The sequence below is a fragment of the Mercenaria mercenaria genome, chromosome 11 (assembly GCF_021730395.1).
Source record: "Mercenaria mercenaria strain notata chromosome 11, MADL_Memer_1, whole genome shotgun sequence".
NCBI classification, from domain to species: Eukaryota; Metazoa; Mollusca; class Bivalvia; order Venerida; family Veneridae; genus Mercenaria; species Mercenaria mercenaria.
The window spans coordinates 66,635,807-66,662,358 of record NC_069371.1 but is presented as its reverse complement, the minus strand read 5'-3'; the positions used below and the strand labels follow the sequence as shown (position 1 = coordinate 66,662,358).

Below are 26,552 nucleotides of genomic sequence, written 5' to 3'. Positions count from 1 at the left end.
TAAGAAAACTACAGTTCGCTAAATACAACCCGCTAAATTTACTCCTTTTTCGCTTCTTTCAATTTCTCTTTTCAAAACATTAGATTCTTACGCCGCCATTTTTAGTATAATTCATAGAATGCGATAGGAACATGCCGATTTCGATAGAATGCAAAGTGATACATACTGAAACGCGGTAGGGTAAAAGTAAACACGTTGCTGTTGAGAAAAGGCACTAGGAAAGGAAAAAAGATTAGTACTATTTATATTTGGACTACTTGTGACTAGACCTGCGTAAGCTTACTTTCTATTTGGTAGTGATCAGCCATTATTACAGATGTATTAAAGAACGGGATACCAGATTTTAACCTGGTACATTTATTTGCCATGAATAAATACATATGAAGACTATCTTAAGGTAGCGTTCCATGCCGATTAGTTATATATATTTGAAAATGGATCAGTTCTTGGTCCATAATGTTCTAAAATGGACAAAAATTGAAATATTTACCGGACAAATTTAAACCACATACAACATTACAAGCCCTAGTTATATTTGGCAACTCTGAATGGTCAACATTAGGTTGTGTTCGACAGCAGTTCCAGTACTGATTATTTAAGATTTGTTTAAATATTCAGTTAAAAACAGAGGTTTTCCGTTACCGTAGAAGTGTTTTCATCTATTTCAGATATTTTCAGTAATGAATTAATTGTAAAAATAGTTCATGCAGTGTGATTAAACAATACCTCTGGATAGACGAAGACTTGGAAAATACTTCATTAGACAATTTCTGTTTTTATGTCATTTTAAGGCAAAAGTAAACTTTTTTCAACTGTAGCATTTCTGGGTCATCTTATGTGTCTCATCTAATAAGACAATGAAAGAAACATAGTTTCTACTCGTGATGCATTTTAAAAATGCCTCAGCAATTAGAAATATAAATGAAAACGAAGGCGCGTGTTAAATCTTCAAAAACATTGACTTTTCAAACAACGGCGTCACATCGCGTGTCTTACTGTATACAGTTTCAGCATCGGCAAAGCATGTTTTTTTTTGCCATCGAAAAACTTCTATTTTCATTGACTAATTGTCCTTAGGGAGAGGGTAGATCTACGGATTGTTGGGTCGTGAGTTCGATTCCCAAGTGGGCCGTATGTTCTCCGTGACGATTTGATAAAGGCATTGTGTCTGAAATCATTCGTCCTCCATCTCTGATTCATGTTGGGAAGTTGGCGGTTACTTGAGAAGAACAGGCTTGTACTGGGACAGAATCCAGGAACACTTGTTAGGTTAACAGCCCGCCGTTATATAACTGAAATTCTATTGAGAAATGGCATTAACCCTCCCCCCCCCCCTCCAAAAAAATAAAAGAAGAAAAAAAGAGCAAACAAATATTTCTTCCCTTAAAAACGTATATTTCTTAATCATATATTAAAACAAAAACTTCTACTGCTGAGTCTTTAGTCCCGTGTGTTTTTTGAAAATAATTAGAAACAGTGTCATCGGCCATTGAAACTGATAGGGTCTTATCACTTGGTTTTGATGTATGTTTGTGATTCCAACATATATCAAGTTTTGATTCAATACCTTATGTATTCTTTATTTCGATGTAAGCGCAATTTTTAGTCACCATTTTACTTGCACAGTGCTGGTAGGCCGTAAAACACAGGTCAGTCAGTATATCAATTTATCAGAGTCTTTTATCTACTAAGCCACTTCCAGTTTGTTGATCTTTAAAGCGTCTTCAACCATCAAATTAAGTGAATGTTCCAAGCAGTACTTAGCAGAGGTATAGGAAGTGGCAGCACTTGCAAAGTGTCCAATTCCTGGTAAGATGTATTTCAATATTGAAGCTGTTTGAGCTGCTGCTGTCTAAGCAATACTTATTCTTGCGAAGTATGCAAGTAGTCCTTTCGTAGCAAACTGAATTACTGGTGTCTGAAGCTAATGTGCGCGTCATTTTATCGACTGACATTCCAAATATTTTGGCATATCTCAGCAACGACTCTTCGTCAAGACCAAATTGCTTTCTGTAAAATTTTGCTTCTTCAAGAAGTGCAGCAATATCCACAACAATATCGAGACCGGGTAAGGGAACCATCCCAGCAACTCCAGAAAGTAGTGATATTGACACGATTCTTTCAGACAAAACTTTTCATTGAAAATCAAATCCTCTGAAAGTTGAGTAAGAGAAAGGGTCAGAGCTTCTCTTTTCATTTCAGGAACATCATTAATAAGGCGGACAGACAATAAACTAAAATCATATTTGTTGGTGTCATAGTTGTCAACAAGAAAGAGTGGTACTAGTTTATCACTTCCCATTACGTCCTCCAATTTTTTCTTGCAGTCCGCTCGTATTCTGTGAAGCACGTCCGTTTCACTGTGTGTTTTATGACTTCGTTTGTTGTTCATAATTATAGCTATATCGATTTTACTACGAACAAAAAAAAACAAAACATTTTCTTCTTTTGCTTCATATTGTCCGCCAACCACAAATCATTTTCCGTAAACCTATCCGCAGATATTATGATAAAATAGTCAACCCTATCAGCACCAACATCTGAAAGGTATGTGCCTCGAGGGAAAATTGGTGTACCGAGACCAGGTAGATCCCAGAGAATTAGTTTTTCATTTTGTGGATGTGGATAAGGTGTAGCGGTCTTCGTTGTTTCGATTACACCAACCTCTGCTGCTCCTTCGTCGTCACTTGAAAGTCCCCGTAAAGCGTTTATAAAAGATGATTTGCCAGAATTTCCAGTTACACCAATATTTATTTCTATATCTTTCCAGTTATCGATATTATCAAATATCTTTTTCTTTACGTCAGGAACACCGCCGTCACGAAATGATTGTCTTACTTTCTCGGCAATATAGGGCGGGATATCGTCATGTTCATTAGATTCTGTAAGAAAATTATTATGAGAAGGAAAATGCTTTAGGATGATCTTTAAAACTAATTTATGACAACATTACTGTTTGGTTGACTTATTCTGCAATGGCTTCTTTGTTACAAGCGAAATTTCTTCTTAGCCTTTGGACACTCTATCACCTTCATAATTCTTATAGTGAACTATTTCCTTTTTACAATATCGAGAAAAACGATACGAAGCGAAACTCGACCATGAAGTCAAAGTTTCAACATAAGTTACTTCAGTCATTTTTTTAAAAAAAAAAGAAAGAAAGATAGCTTGAAGGAGCTTATGATTACATTTTATTATTTTAGACATTGGGTACTTCTATTTAACAATTTTGCCGCAAATCTATTTTTATGTTTGAGAAATCGTTATTGTTCGTGTTGTTTATCTATACTTTTTTTGTTTGTTTATTTCTTTTTTGTTTTTGTTTTAAGCGCAAGATGCGAGTAGAGAGGTTTTTACAGAGCGTGCAATCTTAATTTCAATAAAACCACATGGTAGTCCTATCTTATACGAGTTTGTTTAAATATGTTCAAAAGTTTCACATAGCGCACTGTACGAGGGGCGTTCAATATCTAATGTTACTCCGTAGGTAGTTCCGTAACCGCTGGTTATTTTTAGAAGCGGTTTTCGGCCCATTATAGTGCAATGTATTGGGAACACTATGGGAATGCTATATAAATTATAAAAATTGGCAGGTTCAAAGTAAAAATATAATCATTTTAGTGAGGTGTTCTCAGGTATACTGGACCATAATTATAATTTAGGTTTGTCCTAGGCATCCAGAAAAATAGAATAACTTTTAAAATCACAAAATTCTATCAATCTTCTACGAGGTACAGCAATTTGTGGTGAGTTTTCGTTTGTTTTGAACTACTTATTGCATTTTTAATTTTACAACACAACTAAAAATATCTGAACTCGAGGTTGATTCCATCTGGAATGGGTGTTGAGAGCGATTAATCGAAGTTGTAAGAACTAGTTTCGCAATCGAGAATTAAGATACTAGTATCAACTCAAAATACAAGAATTTTTTAAACGATGATTATCGCGCCTGACAAAATTGCAGAGGCTTATTGCACTCACCTTATCATTTTCCGAGTAAAAATATACACATTCAATTTAAAACTGTTATAAACTTTTTTATTTTAGTTTTCATATGTTTTTGTGAAGATCATGATTTGTTTTATCTGTTTAACTTGAAAATTGAACTATACATGTAGTTCTAGTTGTTCAATAGAAGAATCAATGAATTGCATGTTACAATCTCAATATTTCGGACATAAAATTGTCCAGTATACTCGAGTACACCTCACTCAAATGATTATATTTTTACTTTGAATCTACCGATTTTTATAATTTATATTGCATTGTGTTACCAATAAATTGCTCTATAATGTGCTGAAAACCGCATCTAAAAATAATAAGCGGTTACGGAAGAACATACGGAGTAACATTACATATTGAACGTCCCTCATATTAGTAAGGAAACGGTGAGATATTTTAAGTACTAATTAATTCAGATTTCATATAATGTTCACGTTGAAACTTTTATACCCTGAGTAAAACAATTAAAATGACGTATTAACTTTTATGATGTAATTCTGACACATTTTTTTCATATTTTTTGTGTCTCCAATGGCTAACTTTACATTATATGAAAAGTAGCAAGTTATACAATATGCATTTTCTAAGATTCAGATTTATTCAAAGCAATTGTAAACCGTAATTGTTATCGCACAGTAATAAGGCGCTTTGAAATGTAAACAAACAAAACAACAGCATAAGTTTAAGTCAATACACCTCGTTTGCGCTGCAAATAGTAAATCCTTGATGGCCGAGTGGTATTGGTATCCGTCTGATACTTTTTCGTCCGGAGTTCGATTCTCGCATCTGTAAAAAATGTATTTTAAAAACTGTATTTAATTTCTTTTTTTCCGAAATGATTCAACACAAACAACAAATTTAAAGTCTGTTAATCTAGTGCTAACTTGTTCACTAACTTATATATGTCATTGTAAACACGTAATCATGTTTAAATAAGTTTCATCTTTAATATGATTTAATGCTTTTTGAGGAAATGATTCAGCACAGCTTTAACTGTGTTATTGTGAGGTCAAACTTTTAAAATTTCAAAAATAAAAACAAGAAACGCGGCAATGCCACGAAACCAGGTTTTCAACACTTTTCATAAGAATAACAAGAGCTGTCACTAATGGTGACAAATGCCCCCGCAGCATCTTGACCTTTGACCTGGTGACCCCAAATTAAAGTCAGTAGGGGTTATGTACTCAATAAGTACTAACAGCATGTGAAGTTTGAAGGTCCTGAATGAAGTGGTTTGCATGTAAAGTGCCTTCATGCAAAAACGTAACGTTGGCCCCTGTGACCTTGACCTTTGATCTGGTGACCCCAAAGTCAGTAGGGTTGGTGTACTTATAAAGTACTATCAGCATGTAAAGATTGAAGGTCCTGGATGAAGTGGTCCGCAAGAAAAGTGCCTTCATGCAAAAAAATTAACGTTGGCCCCTATGACCTTGACCTTTGCCCTGGTGACCCCAAGGTTAGTAGGGGTAGTGTACTCAATAAGTGCTATCAGCATGTGAAGTTTGAAGGTCCTGGGTGCAGTGGTTCGCGAGTAAAGTGCCTTCATGCAAAAAGCTAACGTTGACCCCTGTGACCTTGACTTTTGACCTGGTGACCCCAAAGTCAGTAGGGGTGGTGTACTCAATAAGTTCTAACAGCCTGTGAAGTCTGAAGGTCCTGAATGCAGTGGTTCGCGAGTAAAGTGCCTTCATGCAAAAAGTTAACATTGGACCCTGTGACCTTGACCTTTGACCTGGTGACCCCAAAGTCAGTACGGGTGGTGTACTCAATAAGTACTATCAGCACGTGAAGTTTGAAGGTCCTGATTGCTGTGGTTCGCGAGTAAAGTGCCTTCATGCAAAAAGTTAACGTTGGCCCCTGTGACCCTGACCTTTGACCTGGTGACCCCAAAGCCAGTGGAGATGTAGTACTCAATAAGCAATATCAGCATGTGAAGTTTGAAGGTTCTGGGTGCAGTGGTTCGCGAGATAAGTGCTTTCATGCAAAAAGTTAACGTTGTGACTAACGAACGAACGAACGAACAAACTAACGGACGGACAGTTGAAAACTAATATGCCTCCCTTTGGGGGCATAAAAAAGTATACTGAATCACAGTGCACCACTTTAAAGCACAACCCTAACCCTAACCCTAACCCTAAACCCTAACCCTAACCCTATTTTTAGTAACAGTGACCTTGACCTTGATCCCAGAAACCCCAAAATCAATTCCAAGCTACAACTTTATTTAAGTTTTATATACACCAAGTTTCATCATGATAGCTCATTCCTAAGTTAAGGTATTGACCGGAAACCATTTTTCTATTTTAAGTAACAATGACCTTGACCTTGACCCCAGAAACCCCAAAATCAATCCCAGCCTTTGTCTTGATATAAGCTACATACATACTAAGTTTTATTCAAATATCTTTACCGAAACAAAAGTTATTTACCGGAAACACCAGTTTGACGCCGCCGCCCATCCGCCCGCCCGACCAACGACATACCCAAATCTAATAACTCAGGTTTTCGTTGATAACCTGGTTTTAAAAAAATAAAGAAAATGAAAAAAATCAGCATACAAACCGATCAAATTGTCAGCACCAATGAAATGTTTATTGACCAATATAAAAAGGTAATATACCTGATAAATAGTAGCACAAGCTTATTGCCAGTAAAGGAAAGTATATTCTTCCATGTGACATCATTATCACCATATCATGTGTCCCGGGCGAGTTTTCTACAGTAGAAACATCAAAGTTAAAAGTAAATAGTAGTTTTTGCAATAAAAAATAAAAAAGGGAACAAGAAAGAAGTACTTTAACAGGAATAAAACAATATTCACAATTGACATAAGTAAAATTTAACCCACCCTGTTTACAAAAGATATACTTGATTTAACTGAACCTCATGTTTGATTCAAGTTGTAGAGAGTGAATACTAGAAGTTATATAAAGCATTTACAAATACTAGATTATTGAGAGGCGACATTAAAAGGGACAACACATTTTTGTTTTTCATATAAATTAATTAGCATTCAATTTTGCTATGACAATATATTAGTTGTGTTCACGTAAATTTGTAGAATGATAGGTCCTCATTTAAAGTTCATGTCACTGCTTCCTATTTTTTGCATTAATTCAAATTAAGAGCACGAAATAATCGTAATATTTTGATACAAACTTTACACGAATGATATAATCTCCTAATGAAAACAGGAATGTCACAGCACCACAAATTCAGTGCCAAATGTCTCACCGACAACCAAATTGATGTGAAGTTTCCATTCACAGCAAAACCATTGCTTCAACACTTGCATTATTTGAGCAAGAAACGATTTAGGCAGTATAAAATCGGTTTCATTACAATGTAGGATTTTATTCCAAAACTATATGACATTGGACGTATTATGATGCCAAATGTTTGTCTGATATTTATCATCGCTTGCCGATACGAAAGTGAAACTAGGGCATTAAGTGAAAACTCGCCAATAATGGAATCATACCGCCTTTTATAAGTTTCAGATCTTTTGCCTGGATGGAAAGCGCGCCTTTATGAGATACGGGTTTATTAAAAGCTCAACTATTATGAGAAGACCTGCTTTGTAGGATAGATCTTCTTATAAACTTGATACAGCTAACTCACTTTAAACAGAAACTGAATTTACAGCTCATGAAGTGCTTTTTTACTTAAACGTTTAAAGCAATACTTTTATTTATTTTTTTCGCCTCAATATCTTGACGAGAGTTAAAGCCCATTGTGGTTCTTTAACGATCTGTGTATGACGAGAATTGGGACCACTATGTTTGTTTTGATTTCATAAAACATGTCTCTGTTTTTTTTTATTTTATTTTTATTTGTTTTTTTTTTTTATATAAAAGCTGAATGTTAATTTTACGCCCTGTTTTTCGATATATAACCTGTTTTATGTTGGTACGTTGTAAATACCGAATCAAATCAAAATTTATAGCTACTGTAACGTTTGCCTGTTGGTTTTGTCTAACACTATCGGTTAAATGTGTACCATCTTAGGAAATAACATGTTTTTTCTACTTAGAGAAAGCGAAAAATGACAATTAAATAGATTTAGAAAACAAAACATATTTTGAATCGTATATTCTTTACATAAATGTGTTTCACAGGAACACACTTCTACCAATATAATTATCATACATATGAGCCGCGCCATGAGAAAACCAACATAGTGGGTATGCGACCAGCAAGGATCCAGACCAGCCTGCGCATCCGCGCAGTCTGGTCAGGATCCATGCTGTTCGCTAACGGTTTCTCTAATTGTAATAGGCTTTGAAAGCGAACAGCATGGATCCTGACCAGACTGCGCGGATACGCAGGCTGGTCTGGATCCTTGCTGGTCGCATACCCACTATGTTGGTTTTCTCATGGCACGGCTCAATTATAGTTTCTCTGTCAGCGACGTCATATGCAGCAACATATGTCTTACCTTAGGCAGTAACTCCGTGCTTTCGCATATAGACATGTTGACTAGCATTCAGCTGATAGATAAAACAATCTGCCAAAGTTTGACAGATAAAGTGTTGAATATTTTGTTGAGCACATTATCATCTTTTCATAAACACTGCTTGGACATCACTTGATCCATTAATTGAAGTAAAATCATAATGTTTTTAACAGTATTTATTACGTTTAGTGACTTCTACACAGATGCCAGCCCGGGCTTGAAATAATTCACCATAAATAGCTGCAAAGTCGCCTTATGACATGTATTTGTGTCACGATGTGACTTTAAACCAAAACATGCAATAAAAATGATAATGTTACAACTAAGCAAAATGAGTTAAAATTTGTTACCGTTGAATATATAACTCCCTTACACAAAATAATTTGTGTGATGTTTCATTTATAAAAAGCAATCTTTAAACCAAATCAACGCGAAATATGATACTTACCTGCGTAAACCATACAATATTTTATACAAGTCTATTGTATATGTGCCTAAATCAATAATCGAGAAGATTTCTTAATCGATTTCAATTTCAAAGCTTTGTCTGGTTCCCAGTATACTATCTACAGCCAACTGGTTCCTATACTATCTACAGCCATGGTGATAGGGGCAGATAATAAATATTTTGTTCAATTAAATAACGGAAATACAATATTTAGAGATCGTACCATAGCTCTTCGTATTCTTCAATTTTTCAAAAAAAGTGGTTTTTACAAGAGCACCGGTTACGAATGAAAATGTAAACAACCGACTCTATAAATTATTTGAATGAACGAATGAATGATCGTCGATCTTAGTCATAATACTGATTGACAGTGAATGCTAATGACTCAATGTGTTGCAGAAAAAGGTATTTAATTTGTAACTGTAATTTCCTATCAATTGATATCCTGTCGAAACTGGTAAAATAATTGCTTATATTAGGACAAAGCCCACTGTCTTTGCCATTCGCCAGCTGCTAAAAAGGCAAATATATAGATTCAGTGTAAGTTATATTTCACTGGTACTACCAGTTAGTAACTTCATACTCTAAAAAACACGTCAGAGAAATTTGGGCAGTTTTGACCGATTAAAACGTTTGCAGCATTACATTATATTTTTTCTTTACACGAAAATTGCCGTTAGGTAACCAAGCGAATACGCCGATAATCCGGAGTCGGCCGATTATGTGTTATTGTCACAAAACTGTTCCAGTTCACGTAATGTAATCGGTGCACTTAAACTGCCTAGCTATAGCTACTGCTGTTATAGAGAAGTGGTAGAGTGTCTGCCTTAGGTGTGAGAGGTCCTGGGTTCGAGTCCCAGTTAGAGCTTAACAATTTTCATTCTGCTACAGCATCTTTTGCTGTTAAAGGACTGTTCCAGTTGTTCTATATTTTTAGCACACAGTATCATGGATCATTATTTAGAAATCCAGATCACAGTTGAATGTTAAATCAAATGCACCCAAGTAGAAAATATTCGCTATATTATGTCCCTTTGATGTTTCTGCTCTCAAGGTCCAAGAAGAGTTACATTTCCTTGATCACAAAATTTTCTTTTACATGAAAATATTAAATGCTCATAACTCTACTCTTCTGGTTAAAATATTGTTAATATATCTTTTTTGGAGAAATATATGTACATTTGTCTTCATTTCAAAGCTTTTTCACTTCATACCTATGATTTGAAAAACTTAGGTACTATCTCTACAATATTGAAACCACATCAATCCCGGAATAATGATAAAAACTTGAATAAGCCAATTCAGAACCTGCGTAGCACATCTTCAAAATTTTACTTTAAATATTCCTTGCGAATTTTAAATTCAGACTTGAATTGAGCTTAAGCAAAGGATTTTTTTTCTAAGGTTATTTTGTATAAGCCGAAATCAATACAAGAATGTTACTCATAGCATGTTATTTAAATGTTAATTAACGAGCCGCACCATGAGAAAACCAACATAGTGCATTTGCGACCAGCATGGATTCATACCAGCATGTGCATCATCGCAGTCTGGTCAGGATCCATGGTGTTCGCTAACGGTTTCTCCAATTTCAATAGGCTTTGAAAGCGAACAATATGGATCCTGATCAGTCTGCGCACTATGTTGGTTTTCTCATGGTGCGTCTCAAATGTTAATGAGAATAATATTTGCATAATTTTAAAAAACAATGAAATATTGTTGTATATTTCATCTTTCTCTTCGACAATAAAACTCTAAGAATATTGCTTACCTAACATATCACCCGAGAAAATTTTAATCGCATATTGTGTATATAATATCAAAAACTGTTCTACTAACAATGCTATGACCATATTCAGAAAGATATCGATCGCTATTTATATGCGGACGGTTTAATACATCGCAAAAAGGAATGAAATCGATTTCCGTCCCTGGCTTTAACGGACTGTTGCATGTGCGATACGGAGCGGATATATCGGTTAGTGTTCCAAGCAAGGATTTACAACATTTTTTTTTTCCATACCAAATTTCAGTGAAAGTAATAATTATTTGACATGTAGACTTGTATATATAGATCAGTTTGGAATAAATGTCTTTAGTTTTATAACGACAAATACCACAATTAATCTGATAAGAACTTTGTAAGATTTTGTCATCTGTTATCTTGTAATCCATATTTTTTTTTCTTTTTTTTTTTTTTATTTATTTTTGCTTTTTGCTTAATATTCAGCTATTTTGTTCAACTAGATGACAGGACCTCGCTGACTCTTGTGATCACACCGATTACCATGAATTAGAGGCAATGACAGAGTTACCAAATATAACGTAATAGGCCCTCTGATGTCTGTTCAGAGAACAAAGTCTTCTCTTTACTAATATAAGATGATTACTGTATCCTCCAAAAATGGGATTTTCATGAATTTCGACATCTTTTTGCAAGACCTAAGTGAAATTTATATATCAGTCTAAAGGAATCTTGAGGCGGCTGGTGCAACGTTTTAAACTTTAAAGATAGCCAAGATAATGTTTCGTTGCAAGTGATGTTATCTCCCCTTAATAAACTTTTTGCATAAAAATATTGAAAAGTTATTTGTTTGTAACTTCTGTTTGTAAAACTTTGCTAAACAGTGTTGTTTTATAGCATCTAGGCAAACTTGATAAATGTTAAACATGTTTGATGTTCTGAAGGGGTGAAAAATAGAATTTTCGTACACTTGTTTAAATCCTTTTAAAGATTATTGTACAAGTATTAGATATCGAAAATATCCTTTTCGAGCCTGTCAAAATTTAACAGAAGTTTGGTGCTTCCAATACCCCCGCTTTCATAGATTTGGGTATTGTTAAACACCCCTCGGATATGGTGCCTGCTTTTAAATTTTGTCTTTTGGTAGTTCCTGTGATATGCACCGTAACCTCGGATCCCCGTTCTACTTCGAGTGTGTTTAGTTCTGCCCATTATTTTCTCATTTAGGACAAACCCATTCTTCTATCTGGGAGCCATACACCGCTTTTCATGGAATTAAACGCCAGTGTATCATTGAAGATTCCATGTGCACCGCCGTATTAACACATCTGCGGAATTCTTTAAATTGTTTTTGTACTTTTAGCATGTATAGATGTTCAGTTCTGCTTAACCCGGGACTAGAGTGCGTGGACGGTAGCATGTATTTCATCTACCTCCCATGAACAGGCTCTATCCAACCGAGCCTGCAACATTTTTGTTTTTGTCGTGTTGAGCGACTTGTGGAGTTTTCACTTTTTCTATGTATTATCACTGGCAGCGTTGTTTGTGCCGATTGGTGGCCGTAAAAGGTCTCCCCGTACATTCAATTAGCGCTTTTATATTTCCATCTTCTTAGATGGTTCAGTACGACTTTTGTGTCGTGTTATTGGTACTTTTTAGCTTCTTGACCTTTTTGGCCTGGGTGGTTCCAATAGTCCCACTTTCATAACTTTGGGTATTGTTTAATCACACCTTGGATATGGTGCCTGCTTTTTGATTTATGTCCTTTGGTAGTTCCTGCGAAATGCAGGCTCCGTAACCTCGGATCCCCTGCCTAATTTCCAGTTTGTTTAGTTCTGCCCATTGTTTTCTCGTTTAGGGCAAACCCATTCTTTTATCTGGGGACCATATGCGGATTTTCGTGGAATTACACGCCAGTGTATCACTGAAGGTTCCATGGGAACCGCCGTATTAACACAACTGTGGATGTCTCTAAATTGTTTTTGTTATACTTTTAGCATGTATAAATGTTGAGTTTTCCTCAACCTGGGGCTAGAGTGCGTGGACGGTAGCATGTATTTCATCTACCGCCCATGAACAGGCTCAATCAAACCGAGCCTGTGGAGTTTCCACCTTTTCTATGTCTCAGTATTTATACACAGGACTGGAGTTAACGCATTCAGGCGGTCCTTATCTCTTGACGAATGATAGTGTTGGTATTCCCTAGTACCATAAGTGTGACGTACCGCGACAATTATTCATACTTCTTAAACGGAAATTATACATGCAGTCATGTACAACCACCTCTACGTTAAACACAATTCAATCCACCTCCATTATTTTGTCGTTCTATTATATAATCCAAATATGTTTTTATAACTATCGTGACACATCAGACTCAGTATATCCATACCCTCCGCAAAATGTTGTTAGCCAAGGTGATCAAATTGCATTTCAGGGTGTGGAAAGGGTATAGTCCAGTGTCCAGAGAAAAGTTAGAACAAACAAATTTAATTTTTCTATACACCCAAGGCAACTGTGCGTATTGTCATTGTATTGCGTGCTAAAAAACATAACTTAAAATTTACTCTTGCTATTCAACGCATTTGTTATGAAGAGCTCTAACGGGACGTCTCCGATTCCAAATGACATAATCACACTAGTTTAATGGTCCAACAGCTATATTCGTCGTCAAAAGTAGCATAGGTATGGGGTTCATCGTATTTCTTATTCAAATTCTTATGCCTAAATTCAAAACAAGTAAGACATAGGAGTTCCACGTACCTGCAAACTTTGTGAACATGAATATTTATAATAAAATCTATATAAGATCCTATGGAAGCACAGGAAGCAACCAAGCAAAATAATAGCAGACTCAGTTTGATCGAGATTGTTCATGAGAGGCAATGAGATGGGAAACACCCTTCATGCATCTAGCACAAGCTTTACATCGGGATATTATTACAGTTAAAATGAATTTATTTTATACTAACTGGTGAAATACTGAAAAATATCAGTGAGATGTCTCTTTTAGTCGCTCACAGTGCCAAACTTCTTTTTTTTTCAGATAATTATGTCCCTTGAAATATATTATTCAATTACCTCCCTTTGCAGCCTTTAAAATTACTGGATCATACTACTCGAGCCATACACGACTCATGTACAGCTAGAAAATCCTATATGGAACATGCTAGCTATAATTAAGTTTGCAAAAGAAATGATAGTAATGCTCAAAAAATGTTACCTTGGTTGCTTGGCCTTGCCATTCATGCAGCTATAGGTATTAGTGTGTTTCCTCTACTTTTCACTGGCTCACTATTGTGTGGTAGAATTTACTACATTAAGTTGGTTGTTGTGTTAGTTAATTATCACAAGACATCAATTCAACCTAACGTAATATGCCAGCATTTTTGTCGAAGTATACTTTCCCAGCCCAGCCGGTTTTGTTCCAACTTCCATCCATTTTGTTATGCTAAGCAGCTCCTAGAACAATATTTCATAGCTACTGCAATTGAATCCATGATGATATTTAGTTCTGCAGCTTGATTTTCCAAGGACTTACGGATATTCCTCAGTTGTTTAGATTTTAGTGTTGTTTTTTAATTTGACATTCAGCGTGTGCGTTTGTAAACAAAGCAAGCTTCTAGATATTCAACGAACTGACGGCATTGACCCGAAAAGTTTTAAATATGCTTCTACTTAACTACCAGCATTGTCTCTGTCTCTGTTAACCGCGGACTGTGTACTTTTTACACAAAATATTTAAATGCAGATTTTGTTTTCAAAAACAGAATGGCGTCGTGTTGATTCAATGAACCTAATCACAAATATTGGATATCAATGTGCCTAAGTGTTCATGGTTATTTAGCAGACGTATAATATATAACACGGTAGCCTAAATGAATCCGAATTTCGTCATGAAATATTTTTCTAACAGAACATTTGTTGATCTTCTGAAGTTAGCATAAAATTAAAAGAAAATTTGTTTGTTTGCAGAAATATCGAAATATATCATCACCAATAAGAGAGACAATTCTGATATTTCACTCAGGCTCCACCTTCGTGAAAATATTCAAGTGTCACCCTTATCGGTGATGATATATTTCGATATCTCACTGCAAACAAACGAATGTCCTCTATTTATCACACGTTTGACGTCGCAGGAGTGTAATGAAGCCATTATGTACCTGTAAAAATGAATAATACACTAGTGTAATAGAGCTTTGATGTCGACGTCGTTTATAGTGTAGGAGACGTTGGTTAAATTGACTTGTTTATACAGTAAAAGGATGTAGAATTTTTGATGTTTCGACAAGAAAGATTAACATGTGATAAAAAAAAATATTATATTTGTGACTTTCCACATTTAATTGATTAAAAGCCATGAATGGAATTAATAAAATGCTCGGCAGAGCCTAGCATTTTATTGTTTAATTCAACTCGTTTCATAAATTCAATATGAAGCGGCACTCATATAATATCCTCTATGTATTCAGTGATCTTAAGGACCGGAAAATATAACAACAGTGTGTCCAAATACGGTTCAACATTTTAGAGCCGAGGAGAAGTATAAAAATGTAAGAAGATCCAACTGGAATCGCACAGGGTCTTCTTTCCTTTTCCGTTGCTCTTTTTGGTCTGCTTATAACGAGTATATGTTACATTCTGTAATATTTCGTGTCATGACATAATCGTTATAGTAGTCATTTCACTTCATTAAGTACAATTTATTCTATATCTATTTTATTTATCCAGTCGTTAACGTGTATTTACAACAACATGACTGTACAATATATTACCGTATATGACGCACGTGCGTACAAAAAAAAAAACTGCATTTTTTCCCGTATTTGGACGGTTCAGGAGTCTCGCGTTAAGCATATGATAAAGCCTGAAACGCGTGAAAATGTTCCGAATGTAAATCGGGGGAAGTAGGCGCAGACTTTTATTATACAGAAAAGGCAGAAATATAATATTCAGTGAACCAATTTTAATTCAAATTAAAATAAAATAGATTTGCTTCCCTGCAGTGTCATTATAACTAGTAATTTCAATCTGTAATACTCATCAACTGAGGACGAGGCGTAGCTATAAGCCGTACTATAACTAAGTTAGAGAACATGTCTTTCGTCCCGCATATATATAAAATACTGTAGGGAAATGTTGAACTTTTGAAACCGTTCTCTATTTCAGTTAGAGTACGCTTATCACCAACGGTTAAAATGGAATGTTGACTTGTCAATCAAAATTAGTAGCCGAATGCGTTGTTTATATTGGCGGGCCATGATACAAAACAGAAAGCGTAGGGGGCAATGTAATATTGAGGTTATTCTCGTGAACCACTACTATTTCTATTACAGATAGCATGTCTTAGGTCCCAACTACATATATAACACTTACGGAAATGTTGAACTGTCTGAAACCGTTCTCTTTTTCAGTTAGAGTACGCTTTTTAATTTTATTATACTACGGCTACGGAAAGGATATTATGTAAAAGCTACAAAAAGGAGATATTTAATTATTTGTATTCTTCTTTAAGATTTATACATTGAATTAAATATTTCTTATCACTTCCTCCTCCTAAGAAACATAAAGGCTAAAATTGGATATTTTTGTAGTTTAGACATATCCTGAGGCATATCTGACTTGCCCGATATACAAATATACCAAACATTTATGAAAGAAGCTGGTGATAGAAAGGATATGTAAAAGCATCAATAAAGAAGATATTCAATTATTTGTATTCTTTAATTTTTATACAGTTAATAAGACATATATCTTATAACCTCTCCTCATAAGACACATACATATTGGAAAAGTATATTTTTGTAGTGTAGAATATCCTGAGACATACATCTGACTTCCCCGAAGTTTATGACAAAAGCTGGTGCATCATCTCCAGCCACAAATTAAATATTTCTGGTACCAACCAACCTTTTAATAGTAGCTTTTCCATATCAACATGAAGTATGTCATCGATTTCTTTTTCTAATATGTTATATGCTCTATTTTTAGCTGCCAACTGATATTTTTCTGTTTTTGTCATTTCTGGTTTCCAAACCGACTCGCGTATCCAGTTCCGCATCAAAACAATCCTTTCCAAAATATCCCTTTTTTCCCCATACTCTCTAAATCTATTTGGTATTTTGTACATTATTAGCATGGCTTCTCGCAACATTCCTATTCTGAGAAACAGTTCTCCCTCTTCTCTTCTTAAATCAAAAAGAATACGTTCCAATTGATGTTTTTGAGCACGGCCCAATCTACCAGGAAACAAATTTCTCTCTGAGATCATATAGCTAGGTAAGTAATTTTTCCTAATACATTGCCTCAAAAATTCGATGGAATCAAGAAATCTATCCAGAATGTGTTTTGTTTGGAAAAACGAAATTGGTGTCTTCTCACAGATCCATAAAATGGTATTTTTTACAACATATGAAGTGATGTCTTTACTTATTGGCTGTAAGCATGTTTTGGCTATCTTCTTAAGCAATATATATGTCTGTATCTGACATTCATTTAAAGATTGCATCAGGTGCAACTCAGCGAGGGAGAAACATATTCTCCACTCTAGGTACTGATCAGGGGAACCCTTGAATCCTGTTGGAACAGCATGTGCGTCAAGCAAAGATATGCTATACAGCACTTCCTGCGGGGGCCAATTGTGATATCGTGGACGTGCAAGCCATTTCCCAAGAAGATCTGGACAGTAACATGGCAGCCCTATAACATCGTCATAGCTTGTGTATTTATCAAAGACTGGTGTTGATGGACCACTTCTATCTCCCATGTCAAGCCCGCTACGATTACATATTTTGTCTTGAGATATATGCAGTGATTCAATAAATCTGTCACTTGATAGGTACGAAGAGCCTGATTGGGATTCAATCAAAGATGCGCTGATCTCATACCTACGATATCGACCTGAAAATCTTACTAATTCTAATCTTGTATAACCTGGAGATGTCATATTTCTCTTTGTTTCGAGCACAGTTATGTTCTTTATGGAAGCAAAAAGCTCTGGATGGTCCGTACAAATTAACTGCTGTAATACAAAAAGGTAATCAATATCACTTTCAAAATACATTGTCGTGCCTTCTCCTTTTCCACCTGTGGTAACACGAGCGTCTGTTTGGTGGCCAAACTGTGCAGTAAGTTCATCATTTACATGATACATTCTTTGTCTGTACTTGATCATTTCATAATTATAGCCTAAGAAATTCAATGTCTTTGACACAAATAAAGAGATGCCTTCTTTTATTGCCGTGCGGTTAGATGGTTTAGTTTCTTCTTTGCTGTAATTTCCCGATCTGTCTGTTTTGCATCTTTTAGTTATTAGTCGTTTATGAGATGCATCTGAAGAGAAATCAAAATATCTCCTAAGTACTTATAAGAAGTCAATATTTGAAGTATTATAGCTCTTTGAAGCCATCCTAAGGACTTATTCCATCTGTACCTATGTAATACCTGATTCATAAAGCAGGTCCTACAGTATCTGTTAGACAGTCTGATGTTGTCACACTGACATTTTATTGCAATCTGATTACACTTTTCATGCCGGAAAAGGATTGATTTTGCCTTAGTTACCAGTGTAGGTCATGATCAGCCTGCACATTCGAACAGTCTATTCATGGTCTGCACTGTTCTATTTGGCAAGCACATCTTTTAACAATTAATGGTACATATACTATCCAGATTGAAAGATGGACAAGTTCTTTATAGAAATTTAGCAGAGCAAGGGTTACACCATTCATTTTTAAAAATTAATGATTACCAAGTCCTTCTCACTTGGTACTTCCTAGATTCAGCGAGTCCTTTTGCTTAGTACTGCCTAAATTTAGACACATGGGATAAGAAACAAATTAAGAGTTTTTAATTTTGGTACAAGTTACTAGATTATTGTTTCTCTCATTCACCTAATAAACCATCATAATAAACTAGTCCAGACTTTCAGATGCGTTTCATATTTATGTACAATGCATTAACGTTTACCCAGCTTAATTTCTAAAATCGATTGGTCAATCATTCAGTTTTGACATTGTCACTTATTATTGAAAGATGAGGTTTTACTGAAAATTTACTGACTGAATAGCTAACAATCTTATCTTGGTCAGCACTGATCGCGAAGGCAAATCCACTTGCAGCTAGCAGGGAAAGACCAAAGCATGGAGATGTAGAAAGACAAAGCAGTTGACACAAAATTAATTTATCTTGCGTGATGGATTATTCATTTCAAGTATCATTCTCTTCAAAAAATTACTATAATTTATCAGACTACATCAGTTCAATCTCAATATACTATCAAAGAAACATGTCATGGCTGAACCCTACAGATTTCAATGAAGATAAACATGCATCTTTGTACTTTATTTGTAATCATAGATGAAACTGGGATTGAAGTGCGAGCACAAAACATTTCATTGTTTTTTTAAAGTAGTCAATAAAATATGGCACTGTATTTGACTTTTCAGAAGGTCCGGATAATTTTATTAAATGATCTTTATTTCATGCATCACAAATACGCTTTTGTCGACACTTATTGGTAATTATAGAGCAAACAGTTATGTTCAGTAAACAGTGTTAAAATTACAACGACTTTTGTACTTACTATGAAAAGTACATGGATGTTTGTAGTAGGATATCTCTATTGATCAATGACAGAGGATGAAATTAATTTGAGAAATGTTATATTTTGATGATTATTTGTTTTACATTATTTTCGAGATAAATCATAACTTTTGTTTGTATGCGCCATATATTGCTACTTAAACTTTTTACTCTTGTACAATGGGGTTATTTTGTGATTTATGATGAAATATAATAAGTAAACACAACACAGTTAAAATTCATTATCTTTACTAACATTCGATAAGGTTTCATATTATTTTTAAGTAGATATTTACTCTTCTTCAAGCATTTTATTTACTTTAGTCAAATGCGTAAATGACCAAACGAGCGAATGGTTAGTCGGCGAATTACTCAAAGACGACAATATAGTTTAACACTTTACTAAATAACGCAAATTAAATAGTAATCATACCGTTTAGTGTGTTGCATATCTTGTTTCGTCTCGTACTTCGCCGTATTTGTGTATTTCTAGAGAAATATATAAACCATACATGACAATTGCTCATGTTTGTTGTTCTATTTACTTTCTAGAAAGATTCACATTAAAATACATCGCCAGCATAATTCTACCAATACACAATGTTTTATGATATCCTTAGACTAGCCACTAGACTGATAATAACTATATTTCTATATTTTCCCTTTTTTGATAAATTCAATTTCATAGAGACAAAAGCCAGTCTATTTTAGAGATTTTCATACAGGACTGATGTTGAAATTGATATTGGACATAGGATATAGACTGGCTTAGTTCACTACATTCAATCATAAAAAATGTAAAAAAGATATATCATAGTCTAGGAGCTAGTCTATGATATCCTTTGCCTGTTTGGTTGATATTATATTACTTAAGACTTTTATAGCAGTTTGGTAACGATTATCAGTAGACATATCTAATATATATCCTTACAATAAGCATGTTTTCATGAAGTAACTGTCAACGGGCTAGATAAGTACGACTAAACTTTGTCTTCTTATCGAATCGCCATTGAGAACATTAACCTACCCATTGACTGCAGGATTTGGAGAACCGTTATGCTCATATATTATTATATCGGACAGGTTACAAATTGATGTGAATATATTGTTTTACCGTTATTGTAAATAAGACAGACAAAACACAACATTAGTTTGCTGCTTTTTACATCGTAAGATAGAAACAAACTATAGAGTTACCCTTTTGTAGTTGCTTTAACACGTGTAACCTTTCTTCTTTTACTTGGCTGTGGTAAGTCTTTTCCAGACGACATCTGTTGGCGTCTTTTCTTGTCTACGAATACTTTTTCAGAACCAGAATTTACCACAACCGTGACAAAGGCATGCAAGGGTCTGATCATTGGCAAACATTTCTCTGCATGCGCCTTGGTAGGCCCTTTGTCGTTTAAGAATTCAAAAAATATTTAAGATTGAATGAATACATGTATTTGAAATATGTGTCTTCGCTGAAAATTATGCTAAAAGACTGTTTGATATTGTAATTACGGAAATACATGTGACTGAATGTAAGAAATAATTTACTTCATGTTATTGCACCTTCAACAAATACATCTGTTTCTTACATACTTAATAATTCAACTTTCCTCGCAATGTTTTGGAAATATAAACTGGAAAATTGGTACCTACCTTTATATCTCACTTTGCGCGGTTGAAAACCGTTGATTAGATCGGACAAGTCGTTGATATGGCAAAATGGGTATATTCCTTTCTCTTTGCTACAAATATCATATTAATTTCATGAATATTGTAAAGTACATAATTTGTTTAATTTTAATTTATGTATAAATAAAAATCATTAATTGGAACAAATTCAAAACACATGACATTATTTTATGTCTTCAATAGAAAAGCAAGTAAGCTGCATTTTCGGAAATAAATAATTCTGTTTGGATCACCTAAAATCTTCTTTAGTGAAGGTAAGGGATTTTTATTCGAATTTACTTAGTCATTTAAGTACAAGTACAAAACTAAGCTATATTAAGTTGTGAACAAAACTGCGTGCGAATTTCCCCCATAAGTTCGTTAGACCTAAACATGCTAAAAGAAGCACTGAATATTAAGATAGATTTCAATATCTCTTGCCTGCGTCTACATACGTCCGTGCATCCTTTATGAATTAAATGTCCACAGTCACTGCAGATGAATGCAAAGTCCAGCTCAAATACCTGGAGCCCACACTCGCGGCAGCTTCGATTTGCACCGCTGTAACTAAATGATAAAAGATGCAATTTCCTATTAATTGTATAAAATATGTCACTTAGCATTTGTCTTGAAATAATTTAACTCTTTCGAAACAACAAAAAATTTTAAACTGATTATCATTTGACTTTGCTATGATTAGACATTTTATTATATTTTCTGATTTTAGGATAAATGTTTGGCTTAGCTTACTAGATTTATTCCTCAGAATAGAATTTTAAATTTGTTGGTTTAGGAGTTTCAAAAGTAAAATGGGTCAATTTCCTTTTCTGCCTAAATTATTTTCATCATCCTTTCGATGAAGAACTTGAAAGAATTAATCTAATTTAGTGTCTTCTCATACCCTTGTTCACACTATACAGACAGGTAATATGAAATAATTAAATGTGGATAATTTTTTTAAAAAGATTTAGCTTTGTTCACCATTTGATTTACATACACTCTAGTTCCTATATATCAAAATGAATCCAAATATGATAATGACATGACCCTTTAATTACTCTTGAAACGTCATGATACGGCATAACGAACATCATCATGACTAAAATATTCTTTCATTAAGCTATGTGATTCCATGACAGCCACAATGTATCACATTTAGACAGCATGGTTCTTGCACATTCTGCAAGGCATAATGTACAATATTTCATTGTTAATACTTTTCTATGAAAAGAAGCGTAGTAAACATTTTTTTAGTTTTACTAGGTAAATAGAATTCCATATATTGTAATAAACCGATGCTAGGGGTAGCTGGGTTGACGTCATCTCATTTATTCTTATTCAAAGACATGGGCAAACCGAGTGTGCTATTATTTTTCTGTGTTGCATTCTATGCGTACAAGGGATCTTTTTATAGATTTCAATAATGCCACCCAAATAATTATGTGTAACATGGCAACATTCTAGCTTTAAATTGTGAAAACAAGAGCTGTCACTATTGTTGAAAAATGCCCACGAAACGTGCCCAAGAATGCTGCATTTGTCTGCATAAAATATGCCAGAATAGTTCAGGTATGAATTATTTCATGACCTTGACCTAAGATACTCGGATGATAAGCATGACAGACCCTCTCAATATGGTTAACATGTACGTTAAATTATTTTAAAATGCTTTGATATATGGCACAGTTATTGACCAGACAAGAAAAAGTCCATGCTAACCTTTGACTTCTAAGTGTGTCATTGACATTGGAGCTACTGGTCTGTGCCTTGCGCATGACCATCTTTTTATATACTAAACATTTATGCCAAACAATTTTAATTCATTGATGGCAGAGTTACGGACCGAACAAAAACAGACCTTTAACCTCTAAATGTGACGTTGACATTTTAGCTATGGACCTTGATCTTGCGCAGGACACGTTGTCTTATTATGGGAAACATTTTTGCTAAGTTATCTCAAAATTTCTTTATGGATGGCAGAGTTATGAACCAGACTCTTGTAATGTTTTGACTTCTAAGTGTGACCTTTACCTTAGAGCTAGGGGTCTGGGTCTTGCGCATGACAAGTTGCCTCATTATGGAAAATATTTAGGCCAAGGTATTTCAAAATACCTTCATGGATGGCAGAGTTTGTTGTTGGACCGGACTCAGAACAGACCCTGTTAACATTTGACCCCTAAGTGTGACCTTGACCTTGGAGCTAGGGGTCTGGGTCTTGCGCATCACACGTTGTTTTATTATGGTGTACATTTATGCCAAGTTATTTCAAAATACCTTTTTGGATGGCAGAGTTACAGCCTGAATAAGAGCTTACACGGACGGACTCAAGGACAGTGAGATTTTGACAAGCTCACCTTTTTTTCTTTTTATCGGCATGTGCGGGTAAATATAAGCGCAGACTCTTCGTAAGCACAGTGGTGAGAGACTAGTGAATCGAAGTCATCGATCGCATCTAATCGACAGCGCTGCCAACAGTGAATTTCAAATTTTGACATACTATATATAAATAGAATGCATATCCTGCGATTCATTTTAACTTCAGAAACTGTATTGTTCCGAGTATGCAGTGATTGTACCACTGACCGCTGTTACAACGACCCCAACATGGCTAAAGAAGTTTACAACATAGAAGTTTTATGTTGTCAAAACCTGCCGTTGATGTGGGGATAGTTAAAAAGTGACTGTAAATCAGTATGCGAGCTCTAGTTAATATTTTGGGTCAATTTATATCTTTATCCAATGCAAGCTTGTCGGAGAAAGTTTATTTCTTGACGTCATATCATCACTGTATACACAATTACAGTACCGCTCTTTGTATTGACATGAATGTACGTAAAGTATTTGCTTGTATCCGAACAATAAAAATAAGTCACTATTTATGACATTTATGGTTAAATAGTAGACTAAATGTGCTGTGGGACAATAACTTCTGTAGAATGTAAAATACCAGCACATTTGAAAAGCACGAGATTATGTAACAAAACAACAAGTGATATTTAATTATCCCATTTACCCAAGGAATCAATTGAAAATCTTTCAAAAGCGCTACTGTTCAGTTTCTTGATTTTTTTCTGTAACAGGAAGGTTTAAGATTAATTGATCATTTTACAAAATGTGTATACAGGTATACGTGTGACATTCGAGTTTTCAACAACGGATGATTTAAATGACTGATTACCTGTCACTTATTTCAGAGTGTACTGCCCGATAAATCTTACATGTAGCTTGAAATAAAAGAAAAAATAAGTTTACTACAGTAACTGACACTGCCATGGAGTAAATAATTCTTTTTTTTTTTTTTAATTTAAATTCCTTGATCAGGCTAGGCGTACATTCTGATGAAGTCCGGAACCATCTATACTGTTTTTGTTAGACGGATTAGGTTTAGACAAAATCACCATCCTTTAAACAGATTTCAAAGACATACGACTTATATAATTATTTGTCAAGATACCATAGTTTTGGCAAGTTTAACATATCATTGAAACGGTACTCAAATGTTACGAATATCGCGGTTATGTATTCCATATGACTTAACTGCAAAAACGATTTACCTGTATTCCAATATATTCTGAGCAGAGACTTCCTTGCTCTTTTTCACATTTTGAGTTCGACACAAAGAATGTTTATTGAAATGCTCATTTTCGGACAATTTATGAAAGGCGGAGAAGCATTTAGTTGTACGCTGGCTTGACTGACGAGTGAAGATCCTGTGATTAACAGATCTGTATGCGAGCTCAGCTGGTTGAATATTTACAGGCTTTCCACTCAGGTATTGATGCAATACCTAGATCATAAAACAGTAATATCAGATTAACTCTATTTATAAAATGATGAGGATTAAACTTTGAGTATTTCAAAACAATCAATTATTATATCAGTCTTTTAAACTGCAATAAAGTAATTATCATGATAAATATGTAAAAAAATACATTGATATTATTTTATTTCTTAAGTGTTTTAGTCCTTGAAGTCATTAGTATGTCCTATGTTATCAAATATCTTTCGGGTACTACTGACTGATTTGATATTTGATGAAATAGGAGTACCAAATGTTCAGCGAGTCATTTCTATTACTGGTCTTACATAATTATACCTGATAAAGGAAAACAAGGTATTGATATGGAAAACATTTTTTATGACTAGACTGGCACAATGTTGGACAGACTAATGATATATTTTTTTTTTATTTTGGTTGTACGCTTACTATCAGTGGCAGCTTTTATATGGCAAACATATATGAATAACTGTCAAATGAACTAGCGCATTTCATTTGAAATACTGATAATCAAATGTCTGTGGTAATACAATGAAACTAATGTCTCTATGTCGTTCGCTTAATCAACGTCTACCAATTTCAGAGCGTATTACCTAGGAAGGGGTACCTCATCTTAGTCTCCGTGAAGTCAATATTAGTTCTGAATGATTATTTTAATAAAATCTGTATAAAGATCCTTTGGAGCCAAAGAATGCAATCATAAGAGGTTATCAAATGTGCAACACCTCTCACGCCCCTAGTACTTGCTTAAGCGGAACTCTATTACATAATATGTTGAATGGACTCCATGATCCCAAAGGACCAGAAAATATAACAAGTCCTCTTTTTGTCTCCAACAGTCTCGTGGAACAGGTTAACACTACATATCGCGACTCTGACATTGAGTCTGTTACTAAAAAGTAGGAAGTGTCACAGCTCAGCAACTGATTAACTGCAATTGCTTTTTATTTGTTGAGTTAAACGGTTTTAGGCCATGAAGCGACCTTTCAGCTTTTGATGGTGGACGAAGACCCTAGGTGTCCCTCCGACAAAATTATATCAGAGGCTGCCATCGAGCAGAGCCATCAGCTTTTCGTAAGATAGCTGGATGACTTTCAAACATGAATATTTCAGGAGCCAATCGAGGCTCGAAACTTCAGCACTCGTGTGACGAGTAAGGCTGTATAAAGACGTATAATGTAGTTAATATAAGGTGCTGCCGATTGTTTTCAAATTTCTGAGGAAATTATAATATGTAAAGTCATACATACCTTTGTGTAACACCGATAATGCCCTAGTCCCTTAATGTTTAGAATTTTGAATTTATGCGCCAAAGACTCCGTCGCTTTTACGTCTGAACCGGACATGTTCAAATATATATAGATCAAGTCAGAATACTCTGACCATCCGCATTAATTTATACCATTTCAGATTTTTAACAAAACTTTTTAATAAATGGTTTCATGTTTTGCAACAACGTCTTTCGGCAATTTTTGTTTTAAATATTCCTTCAAACATCGTGCAAGTGGAGAAAGATATCAGTATGATACAAATGAGGTTATTTCTGTCGGCAATACTGTTTGCTTTACCACCTAATCTATTAGTACGATATGTCAAATTATCTATTCATTGTAAACACTGTTACTTGATATGCGTGAACCTATAAACTGAACTGACATATTATATGATATCTACCTTATTTATTACCCCATGTTAACAACATGTATAATGTATTTTATCGTGCAAACTATCTTTGGAATATACGGGTATAAACATATTGTTTTACATTTAAATACACCTTTTTTGCGCTCGATAACATATAACGTTACGTGACAAGGGTCGACTTCTCATAGATTATCGATATACATTTTCAGAACTAACAGTTCCTCGTGTTTATAAT

At 34.7% G+C, this 26,552-nt stretch overlaps 2 protein-coding genes across 3 annotated transcripts; both read right to left on the bottom strand.

The window, feature by feature from the left end:
* Positions 1–1,390: 1,390 nt before the first annotated feature.
* On the bottom strand, positions 1,391–6,719 carry LOC123532588 (interferon-inducible GTPase 1-like). 2 transcript variants are annotated; one of them, XM_053517629.1, is made up of 2 exons: positions 6,623–6,713; positions 1,391–2,882 (listed from the first exon to the last, which is right to left on the bottom strand). In XM_053517629.1, the coding sequence occupies exons 1-2, from the start codon at positions 6,693–6,695 to the stop codon at positions 2,401–2,403; spliced, it is 555 nt and encodes a 184-aa protein (XP_053373604.1). In that variant the 5' UTR covers positions 6,696–6,713; the 3' UTR covers positions 1,391–2,400. The 2 variants fall into 2 exon arrangements, 1 of the variants encoding a protein (XP_053373604.1); XR_008366111.1 differs by lacking the exon at positions 1,391–2,882 and adding an exon at positions 4,420–4,788 and having other exon boundaries at positions 6,623–6,719.
* A 9,472-nt stretch (positions 6,720–16,191) lies between these two features.
* On the bottom strand, positions 16,192–26,219 carry LOC123531072 (uncharacterized). The gene is made up of 7 exons (XM_053517624.1): positions 25,924–26,219; positions 24,450–24,682; positions 21,337–21,462; positions 20,881–20,969; positions 20,434–20,629; positions 19,670–19,725; positions 16,192–17,985 (listed from the first exon to the last, which is right to left on the bottom strand). Exons 1-7 carry the CDS (start codon positions 26,017–26,019, stop codon positions 16,502–16,504), a joined length of 2,280 nt encoding a protein of 759 aa, XP_053373599.1. The 5' UTR covers positions 26,020–26,219; the 3' UTR covers positions 16,192–16,501.
* Positions 26,220–26,552: the final 333 nt, after the last annotated feature.

What these genes read in the sequence shown, in the direction of transcription:
- LOC123532588 (XM_053517629.1), bottom strand. Translation starts at nt 6,695, where the DNA reads ATGGTGATAATGATGTCACATGGAAGAATATACTTTCCTTTACTGGCA. An exon ending in CTTGTGCTACTATTTATCAG is followed by an intron (nt 2,883 to 6,622) that starts GTATATTACCTT and finishes ATTTTCTTACAG; the next exon opens with AATCTAATGAACATGACGAT.
- LOC123531072 (XM_053517624.1), bottom strand. Translation starts at nt 26,019, where the DNA reads ATGTCCGGTTCAGACGTAAAAGCGACGGAGTCTTTGGCGCATAAATTC. An exon ending in ATTATCGGTGTTACACAAAG is followed by an intron (nt 24,683 to 25,923) that starts GTATGTATGACT and finishes TTTATGATCTAG; the next exon opens with GTATTGCATCAATACCTGAG. An exon ending in GTTAAAGCAACTACAAAAGG is followed by an intron (nt 19,726 to 20,433) that starts GTAACTCTATAG and finishes ATATTTCTCTAG; the next exon opens with AAATACACAAATACGGCGAA.